At 53.0% G+C, this 11,657-nt stretch overlaps 3 protein-coding genes across 3 annotated transcripts, besides 2 other annotated features; 2 read left to right on the top strand and 1 right to left on the bottom strand.

Moving 5' to 3' along the window:
• On the top strand, window positions 1-3,288 carry ACLA_029390 (DEAD/DEAH box helicase; the record flags this gene model as incomplete). Its single annotated transcript, XM_001269636.1, has 9 exons — window positions 1-807; window positions 879-1,061; window positions 1,112-1,595; window positions 1,645-1,816; window positions 1,867-2,028; window positions 2,079-2,525; window positions 2,584-3,004; window positions 3,054-3,168; window positions 3,257-3,288. The coding sequence occupies 9 exons, from the start codon at window positions 1-3 to the stop codon at window positions 3,286-3,288; spliced, it is 2,823 nt and encodes a 940-aa protein (XP_001269637.1).
• Window positions 3,230-3,254: a microsatellite.
• Window positions 3,289-3,548: 260 nt separating the features above from the next.
• On the bottom strand, window positions 3,549-4,527 carry ACLA_029380 (uncharacterized protein; the record flags this gene model as incomplete). The annotated part of the gene is made up of 2 exons (XM_001269635.1): window positions 3,549-3,910; window positions 3,975-4,527. The coding sequence occupies 2 exons, from the start codon at window positions 4,525-4,527 to the stop codon at window positions 3,549-3,551; spliced, it is 915 nt and encodes a 304-aa protein (XP_001269636.1).
• A 1,236-nt stretch (window positions 4,528-5,763) lies between these two features.
• Window positions 5,764-10,624, top strand: ACLA_029370 (CORVET complex membrane-binding subunit VPS8; the record flags this gene model as incomplete). The annotated part of the gene is made up of 3 exons (XM_001269634.1): window positions 5,764-6,087; window positions 6,144-6,576; window positions 6,642-10,624. The coding sequence occupies 3 exons, from the start codon at window positions 5,764-5,766 to the stop codon at window positions 10,622-10,624; spliced, it is 4,740 nt and encodes a 1,579-aa protein (XP_001269635.1).
• A 223-nt stretch (window positions 10,625-10,847) lies between these two features.
• Window positions 10,848-10,883: a microsatellite.
• Between the last annotated feature and the right edge of the window lie 774 nt (window positions 10,884-11,657).

Below are 11,657 nucleotides of genomic sequence, written 5' to 3'. Positions count from 1 at the left end.
ATGTCGGGACAGCCATTCCAGATTCATGGCTTCCAAACCTCCATCGATGTTGCCCGCCAACAGGCCTATGATGTAGCCCCACTCGCCGGCCACAAGCGACTGCCAGAGCATCCTCCAGATGAATCTTCTAAAGTCTCAGCCTTGAAACAAGGAGTGGCTTCTTCTACTCACTCTGCATCCCTGGCGTCTGGTTCTGTTGATTTCTCAAGTCCATCGCTGACCCTACCTAAAAACCGAATGGTCGCAAGCGAGATTCAACCGGTTGAAGCCGCCATCTTCCCAGGAGGCAGCCAACAGGGCCGGGCAGATCATTCCGTACCAGGCTCTAGTCAGAATCCTCTATTGTTTCTCAAGAATCCTCGATACAACCTGCCCCCATCGCTAGTGGCTAATTTTGCTGCCCTCGGCGTCACCAGTATCTACCCGTGGCAGGCATCATGTTTGCTTTTCCGGGGGCTTCTTGAAGGGGAGCGGCATCTGGTCTATACAGCCCCGACCGGTGGCGGAAAGTCTCTGGTGGCGGATGTGCTGATGCTAAAGCGCATCATTGAGAAACCGTCTCGCAAAGCCATCCTTGTGCTTCCCTATGTCGCACTGGTGCAAGAGAAGCTCAAGTGGCTCCGACGCATTGTGCAGGACGTAGAGAAGAAAGTTCCTGACGATGACGATGAGATCACTCGGTCTAAGCCGTATTATCAGCGGTGGAAAAAGTTACAGAAATCGATTCGGGTGACTGGGTACTTTGGTGGCAGTCGCACCGCTGCCTCTTGGGCAGACACGGACATTGCTGTCTGCACGATAGAAAAGGTTGCGTTATTTTATTTTCCCTGTTGTTCTAAAAGTTTCTGAGCCCTTTTCATCGCTAATCTACTCCTTAGGCAAATTCATTAATTAACACCGCTGTCGAAGAGTGCACTATTGGAGATTTGGGTGTGGTTGTGCTGGACGAACTGCACATGCTTGATGATGAGCATCGCGGGTACATCCTGGAGCTGATGGTCACAAAATTACTGTTGTTGAGGCAGGATATTCAAATCATTGGCATGAGTGCCACCCTCTCGGTAGGTTGTTAACTCCTCTCCTTGAACCCACCATCTGATACAAAAACCAGAATACAGAACTCCTGGCCGATTGGATGAATGCAAAATTCTTTATTTCCACCTATCGACCGGTTCCTATCGACGAATACCTCATTTATGAAAATGCAATCTACCCAGCTGCAACTTCCCGACAGCTGTTCCAGACCATCACCCGGTTGCAGCAGACAAAGACAGCCTCTCTAACGGACACCATGCCCCCGCATCGTTTAATACAGCCCTCAAAATTTAGACAACTTGAGAATCCTATGACTAATGCGATGGTGGCCCTGGCTGTTGACACTGCTATTGCCGGATATGGTGCCTTGGTGTTCTGCGGGAGCCGTCAAGGCTGCCAGATCAGCGCGGCAATCATCAGCGAAGCAATGCCCACGGTATCTGAAATTGATGCTGAAGAACTGAGCAAAAGGTTGGATCTCCTAGCGGAACTTAGAAGTCTACCAAGTGGCCTTGACCCAGTTCTCGAGAATATTACTCTAAAGGGCGTCGGATTCCACCGTGAGTGATAAGCGGTTGAGATGATTGTACTGGACTAACTTGATCGCAGACGCTGGGATGACTACCGAAGAGCGGGAGTTCATAGCTCAAGCTTATGACCAAGGGGTCTTGAAGGTCATCGTTGCCACCTGTAGTCTTGCTGCAGGTGTCAATCTCCCGGCAAGAAGGGTGATTATCAATGGGGCACGCATGGGCCGGGAACTCGTTGGACCAGCGATGCTGTAAGATCTGTTTAGGACTCCAAGAGGGCTGAAGCTAACGGATTACCCAGACGACAAATGTGTGGACGAGCTGGTCGCAAAGGAAAGGATGACGCCGGAGAGACATATCTAATATGCGGAAAGGCAGACATACAAGCGGTTTGCGATCTTCTTGAAGCTGATATGCCCGCCATTGAGAGCTGTCTCGCCCCAGAGAAGAGAGGATTAAAGAGGTACGTGCCCCCAAGTTTTTAATGCTTGTAACAGAAGCTCACGGGGACAGGGCGCTTTTGGAAGCTATCGCGACAGGACTGGTTTCTGGTTGCGAGGCGATCAAAGAATATGTGAGGTGCACTCTCCTCTACCGGACAGTGGATAAGAAACTCGCCTACACGATTATGGCCTCATCGCTGCAGGAATTGGTTGACGAAGAGCTCCTGATCTTGAGGGAAGACGAATCATACGAGGCGACAAAACTTGGACAGGCCGTAGTTGCCTCTGCGTTTGCCCCCGAGGATGGGTTGTTCGTTCACGAGGAATTGAAACGTGCATTGAAGGCTTTCGTCATGGACGGTGAGATGCATATCTTCTATATGTTCACTCCCATCCAGGTGGCGATGAATATCCAAATCGACTGGCTGATCTTTCGGGATCAACTGGACAACTTGGATGAGAGTGGACTCCGCGCGTTGCAATTTGTTGGCGTGCAGCCGTATTTTGTGAACATGATGTAAGCCGTGTACCTTTGGTTTCTACTTTGCACATAAGAGTGCTGACAAAATCCGCAGGGTGCAAACGGGAGGGTGGCTCAAGGAGGAGACTCCAGAACAGATCAAACAAGCCACCATCTACCGACGGGCTTACACGGCATTCCAACTTCGTGACTTGAGTAACGAGGTTCCGTTATCGACCATCGCGAACCGCTACAACATTCCTCGTGGAGCCGTTCAGACTCTCGCGCAGCAGTGCCATGGCTTCGCGGCTGGAATGGTCAAGTTCTGTCAGCGCATGGATTGGGGGATGCTTGCCGCAGTTCTGGATCACATGCGTGATCGATTGGAAGCTGGAGCACGCGCCGACTTGCTGGAAATGGCACAGGTCACATATGTGAAAGGCTGGACGGCAAGACTGCTTCGGGAAAATGGGTTTCGGAACCTGAGAGCCTTAGCGGAGGCAGATGCGAAGGACATCGTTCCGGTTCTAATGATGGTATGGCATCTTTCATATTGAGCCTGTAGGAGATGTTAACAGTGCCCAGGTGAATCCACGCAAAACGCAAAAGAGTCAATTGCACCCCTCAGAGGCAGAGCGCTACCGGAAAAAGCTGCTCGCCAAAGCTGAGATCATTGTGGCGTCTGCGACTAAGATTTGGGGTACGTGTGCTGCCTCAGAATTCTGGGTGAGATTTGAGACAACCATGCTAATACAGCTGACTTTTTTTTTTCTTTTCTTTTTTTTTAGAACGTGAGATGCAAGTGGATTTGGAAGAATGAGAGCTAGATCTCCTTCACCACATTGACAGTTCATGGGCCTTGCATATCATCTGAGCGCTACTTATTGGTCGCGTTTCATGTGACCAGTGCAGGTCATTGACAGTTTTCACATTTTGGATCGGAGAAGCTGGGAAACGAAGAAATTTCTTGGACATATCTTGCAGACATAGAGCTGGCATCTCCAATAGAATTAACTATACTGACATACTGAAGCTCAGCGGGTATCAAGGAACCAAAAGATTACGGACTAGCAGCAGAAACTATACACCATTGAGTGTGTCTTGCGCTGTCATGACCTCGCCCTGATCAACAAAATCCACGAGGACAACATTAGGCACGCGACCGTGCAGAGAGTTACACAATGCACTCTGCGCACCGATACTGCCATTGCCAGACACGGCATTGGTCTTGGGAGCCCGCAGACGATCGGGGATAAGAACCCCCAGAATGTCGACGTCGAGGAAATGGTTGACAATATACATGCGCCCGCCGGCCGAGGCGCCAGGGGGCCGGTTGATGCTGCAATCCTGGAAAGACGGGTCCGTCACGTCAAAGGGAGTCTCGAAGAAATACGCAAATTCGTCGAGGATGTAAGGATACGCTTTGGTGTCGGCGCCGTAATCTGTCCATGGCCCATCATCAGCAGTAAGATCTTAACAACCACAGTATCAAATCCTCCAACTCACCCAGAAACACAACCATCCGCGTCCCCTTCTCAATCAAAGTCCCCAGCGTCGGCCACGCATCCATGGCCAACACCCCGGGACCCGACTCCGGCACGAACGCAACCTCCTTCACCCCGGCGCTCGCAAACGCCTCGTCAAATCTCGCAACAGGCAGATTATCCCCGTTGGTGAGAAGCAGCGTGATGACCTCCGCCGGGTGCGCATCCAGCCACACCTTGACGGTATCCAGGAACGATTCCAGCGTTCCTGCGTCCTCGAGCAGACATGAGGTATGGCAGAGGCGCAGCGAGTCGTCGAATCCCTGGTGCGTTTGGCCTTGCAGGAAGCGGACGCCTAGGTCCAGTTGCTCGGTGACGTTGAGGTTCTGATTATGCTGGGGCAGGGGGCCGACGAAGGGGCTATCGTGGGCGCCGAGGTGGACGAGGTTGGAGTAGCGGCGGGCGCAGTAGGAGGCATGGCCGTTACAGGTTGTTGTTGCTACAGCAGGGGTGGTGAGGGCTAGGATGGGGAGGAGAGCGAGAATTGGGAGGAGGAGGAATGTGTAGGGAGACATTGATGGGAGTCTTTTTTTCCTCTTCTGTTTAAACCTACCAGGGAGGAGGATATCAGGCAGAGCAAGCTCGTTTAGTCAGAGTGAAGTCTCTATCGCATCTGTCCTGCCCTTTATATAGAAAGCATATACGACTGATACTCGATCTTCTCAAACTCGGAATGATCAGATCATGCCCGTCCAACGAGAAAATGTGCTACTTGTAGAAGCGCACAAGAGGGATCATTCACCAGCCCCTCTTGTGACCACTAACTACTGACCAGCGGCTCCTGACTTCGGGTGATATTTGCATATCGTGGATTCTTTTTTCTCTAGCAATGGAAGTTTCACTGAATTGTCTGAGGATCGGTGCTCCAAGACCCGTGGGTTGGTGATGGCAGTAAGTGGTTTATGCATATCATGTCAGAGGTGGTCTGGGTTGGTTGATGATGGAGTTCATGCTGTGTCTCCTTAGGTTAGTATTCTGGCTGTACGAGATTGCGGAAGAGTATAATGGATAACTTATAGATGATATAGATGATATATGATGGATGATGGGATCTTAGATATGGATTAGAGGTGCTGGACTGCTGATTCTGGTGGAAGTCTGGATATTGCTGCCTGAGGCATATAAGGTATATATACACTCTTCAGTTTAATGAACCTCAACGGGAGATTTGGGTGATTATGGATTGAAATCATGATGAGCTTGGTTGAATGTTGAAGCCAATTACTATTCAAATAGAGGATCAAATATGGATATCTGCGAAGATATCCCATATCATGTTTGAGTCTCTGTTCGTTGCTGGTGCTTGTGGGGATTTTGGCCATGAAGCTGAAGCCGTCAGCTTAAGCCAACCACTTCTCTCCCCTTCAACCAACAACCAACAACCAACTGCCTTTCCCCATTTCTGGCCGACGATCCTCCGTCCACTGAATTGCTTCATCTGCTACGACGGCGTTGGTGTTATCATCACTTGCACGGCCTTTGCCATTATCCTCCCTCGGTTTTGTCAATAGTTCCATCGTTCGGCTTTTCCTCCTTCTGAGTGATTCTTATCGTCATCCCGATCCATCCTAGACAATCACACCACCATCCCGCGCGATCGGCTCCCTCGGTTGGCCTCAACCCTCGTCACCTCTATTCTCATCCGAGATCTAGGAAGCGCCATTGACTCTTACCCGCCTCAGCTCTCGATTTTCACATCGCTTTTATCGAACAACAGAAGTGGGAGCGATGGTCATTCGAACGTCCTGCCGATGAGCTCCAATATCGAGGGCAGTGAAGACCGGGAACGCGAGGATGAGCTTGACCTGGGCCAGGAGGACGAGGGACCCTTCCCGCCCTCGCGGAATGGGGTCCTAGAAAGTCCTGGGCCACGTGAAAGAGCTGAAAATGGGACAACGGTCTACACTGAGGAGGATCTATCGCCGGTGACGACCCATGATTACACAGAGAAGACGGCGCTCCCGGCGGACAGTCAGACTGGCAATCTCCCATCCACGCCCCGTCTCGGGCATCTCGGGGCTCCCGGCAGTGTCGATGAGACGGCCTCGACCCCAGATGATACTCCTTCTCTTCATGTCTGTTTGCCATGGTCTGAACACGCTTCGTAAACGAACACTGCTGATTGTTGCAGGGCTCCATTCTCTCGTCGCAAAGCGGCAGTGCTCTCGCGCTCCGAGCATCCCCTCGTCCCAGCCCCAGCCCCTCGCATCGCCCATTCGATCTGCGCTTCCAATCGAGGCTCTCCTTGTCACCGACCGGGTTCCGCCCATCCTCCCCGTTTCTCGCCCACATACACTCGCGCAAGTCCTCTTTTACCAGTCGGATCTCCTTGATCACCGGCGATTCGGATGCGGAACCCCTGCAAGGGCCCTGGGATGTGGTCCGGTGGACTAAGCTTCGAAAGATTACGGGGCAAGCGTTCTCAGAAGTGGGCAAGCGCAATTTTGGTCATCCCACGTGTATGGCTGTGTCTACCAGTATTGTGGTTGGGACGTCGAAAGGAATCATCCTCGTGTTTGATTACCAGCAGAGCTTGAAGACTATCATTGGGCCAGGGACAAAGGGTAGGTTGGGCAGCTCGACTACTCTAATTCACATTCAGGCTCACTGCTAACTCATCGCCAAATAGCTGTCGAATGCGGCGCAATCACCTCGTTGGCGCTCTCGGCGGATCACACCACGGTGGCTGGGGGCCATGCTTCGGGCGATATATACACGTGGGAGATCTCGAGGTCCGCGCGGCCTTTCCTTCACATACCCCCTATTCCGGCGAGCCAAATTGATTCTCGATCATCTGACGGTCATATCGCGGCGACTGCTGTGATCCACCTCGGCTTCTTAGGCACAAGGCGCACGGCTCTGGTGTCAGCTGACCAGCGAGGGATGGCATTCTCCCACCTAGCCACCCGCGGGATGGGCGCCGTAGGTCGGACGGTGAAGACAACCCGAATCCTGGGCCGCTATCCTCAAACCATCGTAGATGGTCACCGTTTACGGAGGCCGAGCTCGGTGCTCGCCTTCTCGCCTCTTCCCCTGGGTAACGTCGAGCAGTCAACTGATTCCCTTGGACTGGTCGCCATGCTCACTCCGTATCTCTTGGTGATCGTCTCTACCACCCCCGTTGCGCAGACACAATACAAGTGCCCGCGACCCAAAGAGGTCGCCGCTCACGGTGCGATGACGGGTGCACTGGCTTGGTTTCCAGCGATTAAACTGAAGGGAAAGGAGTCTGAAACGTCGAAGACGAAACTAGCCTATTGCTGGTCCAATGTGCTGACAGTGCTTGATGTGTCCGAGGTGGAGACGGACGAACCGCCAAGCAGAGACAAGCCGCCGGCTTTGGAGTTTATTCCCAGGAGACGTTGGAAAGCAGAGGAGGCCATTGTTGCAGTGCAGTGGCTGAGTCGCTCCGTGCTGGCCGTGCTGACAATCACCCAGCAGCTGCTGATTCTCGAGGACTATTCCATGCGGGTTACTGACGCAGTTGACCTTCTGAATCGACATATCTATCATGTTGACCTGTTCTCGTCGCAACTCCATTCTCTGGTCGAGCAATTCGACGAGGAGGACACGTCCATGCATGGTGTGGTGGCTGATGCCTTTTACATGAGTTTCCGTTCCTACAAGGGACGCCTTTTCTTGATGGGTTTCAATGAAGCATCGGTTGGGGGGCTCTCGAACTGGGCCGATCGGCTAATTGCGCTCATGGAAGCAGGCGACTTCATTGGGGCTATGAAACTGGCAACATCTTACTACAGAGGTGATGCAGAGAAACTTACCGTTGGTCTACCGGAAGAGGACGCATTACGGCAGCCTATTGTCCGAGAGAAACTTCTCGAGATGGTCACGGCTTCCCTGAAGTATGCGTTTGGCCGGAACGCAGAAGCGAACAATGAGCGTCTCGAAAGCCGACAGCTCGAGGAATTGGCCGAAGTAGCGATCTCAGCCTGTGTCAGCATGGCAGAGGAGGAGTTCCTCTGGGATGAAGTCTTCAATTGGTATGAGGAGAACGACTCGCAGGGCGTTTTCCTCGATGCTCTCGAGTCATACATTGTAGATGGAACTGTGCGCTCCTTACCTCCTACTGCCGTCAAGGCTTTGATCAATCACTTTGCGACCAGCCACTCCGCCAGCCGATTGGAAGAGATCATATGCCTGCTTGATACCACTACAATGGACATTGACCAGGTCACGACGCTGTGCAAACACTATAATCTGTACGATGCATTTATATACGTCTGGAATCGCTGCTTAGGGGACTACGTGGGTCCACTGGAGGAACTCTTGAAATTGGTCCCGTCGACCACGGGGTTGGTCAACGGAGATTCAGTGGACGGGTTCACTCGACGCGCGAATGCCACGAAAATGTTCCCTTATCTCTCGTTCGTGCTGACCGGCCGCATCTACCCTACGGGCGAAGAGATGGAAGAAGCCGAGGCCACACAAGCCAAGACATCGCTGTACGATTATCTCTTCTCGGGAAATCTGTCTGGAACGGAGCCTGGATCCTTTTCGAGTCTGCAAACCATCTTAAGGTTCGACGCGTCGAGTTTCATGAGCATGCTCAACGAGGCCTTCGAGGATAGCTTTCTAAACGACCAGGAGTCCGAGGGGGTCTCTTTGCATGGCCTTTCGGTTAACCGCCAGTACTTGATCAGTATCCTACTGCAAGTCATGGCGCATACGTCTTTCGCTCCGTCGGATACTATCTATCTGGACATGTTCATTGCGCGCAACCTGCCCAAATATCCTCAGTATATCCTGCTCTCCGGCACGACGCTGCACCAGGTCCTCGAGCGGCTCTGTCGGTATCCGGACGAAGAGATGGCGGACGATTGTGAGCTCAGTGCGGAGTATCTCTTGTCTTCCTACCGCCCTCCCGACGTGCAGAGCTTGATCCCGCTCTTCAAAGAGGCTCGTTTTTACCGGATTCTGAAGTCGACCTATCGCTCAGAGAGACAATTCTCCGAGTTGATTCTTACATACCTGGTAGACCCCAACGAGCAAGATGCTGTCTTTACGTGTCTGCAAGATTGCCTCCGCCCCGGCTCTGCTCTGGGCAAAAAGCAAAGGCGGGATGTGATCGACGTGATCAAAAGTCATGCTGGACAACTGGTCAGCATCGATGTGAGCAAAGCGGCGTTGACCATGGACGACGTCGCCCCTGAGACACACGAGACATTTTTGAAGGCTTTGGAGGAGGACAGCTACAAGCAGTACCAGTACCTGCTCATCGTCGTCGAACCCCAGCAGGTTCACGCCGAGGGGAAACCCTCCAAATCCGTCGCAAACTGGATGATTGAGCGATATGTGCAGCTGCTGTGCAAGTACAATCCCTCGCACGTTGCCGACTTTGTGGATGACTTACGCACCGGCGACGTGCGGTTGGAGGAGTTGTTGCCCCCAATGGAAGAGAGCGGAGTGGTGGATGCCGCGGTCATACTGCTCGCGCGGCAAGGGCAGGTGCGAGGCGCAATGGATCGGCTCACGGCGCATCTGAGTACTCTCGAATCGGGACTGGTAGGGATCCTGCAAAGCGTGCAGCAGAGCCCGGACTCTGCCAGTACGGCTGAAGCGATCCTTGATCTCCTCGAGTCTTTGGACAAATATTCCCGAATCGGAACATGGTTGTGCCAGAACCAATCCCAATCGGTCAAGAAATCCCGGCCGGAGAGGAATGGTACAGGCAGTAGGAACGCAGTTGAGCAACCGCTCTCGTTCGATGAAATCCTGTGGTTGGACCTCATCGAGGCAGTGGTCCGCATTGCGAGCAGCGTATTTGCTCTGATGCGGGGAGAGCAGGCCGAGCCCGATAAGCTGACACAGTTGGCTACCATACCCTCCCCGATGGATGGCAATGCCGCCCGCCTCATATCATCCGTCCGTACGTTGGTCCAGCAAGTCTTTACGGCCTTGCTCTCCAGCACTGTTAAAGTTGGCGGAGCAAGCGCGACCACAGAGCGCAGTGATGTCGCATTCCTGCGCATCTTGCGCGCGTTCCTCTCTCGTGCTGCCAGCTGGTCCCCGTCGCTCCTGGAGCTGCGTGCCGTCCTGGCATCGGTCTTCTCCGCCTACACCTACGAGAAATCGCTGTTAGCACTAGCCAACGGCATGCTGGACCGAGATCTTTTTGTGCATGTGGAGGAGGTCACACGATTGCGCCAAAGGGGATGGCGACCTCGGGGCCAGGCGTGCGAGATCTGTCGGCAGCGCATCTGGGGGCCAGGGGTCGGGTCGGAATTCTGGGAGGCGTGGGAGAAACGGGAAGAAGAGGAGGCGCGGACCCGTGTGGCTAAACATCTTGAAGGCAGATTCGATCCTGCCGCTGCTCGCGGAAAGGGAAAGGCCGCTGCGGTGGACGCGGCCGTCGACCCCCGGTTCCGTGTAGATCATGATCCGCATCATTTGCACGATAACGAGGCCGGTACAGCAGCTGGAACCGGTCAGGCCACCGGCGATGGCGTAGAGAAGGCTGTTGGGCCTGCGGTGGTTTTCTCCTGTCGCCATCTGTATCATCGGCAGTGTTTGCTGGACACGACCAAGAATAAACGGGACTCCGCGCATTTTCCACTGGATGGGACGTTGGAGTTGTCGTGTCCGACATGTATATAGGAACCTCGGATTGTCATTCAATTCTATATCTTCGATAATATATACCTTCTCTCATCGGTTGTGGGTGAGGCCCTGAGGCCTTTCCCCCCCCATAATCTGACATTGCCAATACGACTGAAATGCAGCCACGATGCAGTGCGACCGACGCCACTGCTCCACGGCGTCTACTTTGACAGCTGCTAAGACTCCCCCTAAAAATTGAGGTTACTGGCTTAACTACTGCAGATGATCGATCAGCAGACAGATGATCGATCTGCAGGTAAGTACGGAGTATGATGGTGATGATGATGGCTGAAGATCGAGTACTCCTCCCCACGTGCTGCTGATTAACAAGTGACAGGCCGGAGTGACCGTCTGCACTCTGCAACCTCACTCCTCCAACCGATCCCCTTCACCTCCATTTTAACTCGATTCCGCGTCTTCAAGTGGTGCAGATAAGACTAGCATGGGTTGAAACGTGATCGACGCCGCCAACCTTAGTATCCTTTATCTGTGGATATACCCTGGTTCTTCTGATAGATGAAGGCCGCCAGCACTCCGTCGCTCACCGGTAAGGTCGTTGATAACGAATAAGCGATGTTGTTTCGAACTGAAGGCTGACCGCGAATAGATGCGTGCCGTACTCCCAGCGAACGGATGGCCTGCGTTTCATGGCCCCGCTCACATGGGGAGGATCATCTCCTCCCCCTCCATATCGGAGTACGCGAGACCCATGCAATTTGCTGCTTCAGATCTCAAGGCCCAGTCGGCTGGATGCATCATGATTGAGCGCCACATTTCACTAGCGTGTGAGCTCTGTTTGGAGAATTTTTGAGCCATGTACCCAGGCGTCTAATGTTCTATACGGATATGAGTGTTTATAAATCATACATCTCCCAGTCAGGATGCTTCTCATCCTCAATTCTCTGTGCTCTGTCGCGTTCATTGCCCCGCTGGCCGTGGTCCTGTCGCTCCTTTATTTTCTTTCTTTAGGCTGTCTCTTGATTCACACATTCCCTTGTGAAGTGACTGGGTGTATCGTCTGCCCTTCTGC

The sequence above is a fragment of the Aspergillus clavatus genome, genomic scaffold (genome assembly GCF_000002715.2).
Source record: "Aspergillus clavatus NRRL 1 1099423829805 genomic scaffold, whole genome shotgun sequence".
Lineage (NCBI taxonomy): Eukaryota > Fungi > Ascomycota > Eurotiomycetes > Eurotiales > Aspergillaceae > Aspergillus > Aspergillus clavatus.
The sequence above is the reverse complement of the archived record's forward strand: the minus strand, read 5'-3'. Positions and strand labels throughout refer to the sequence as shown.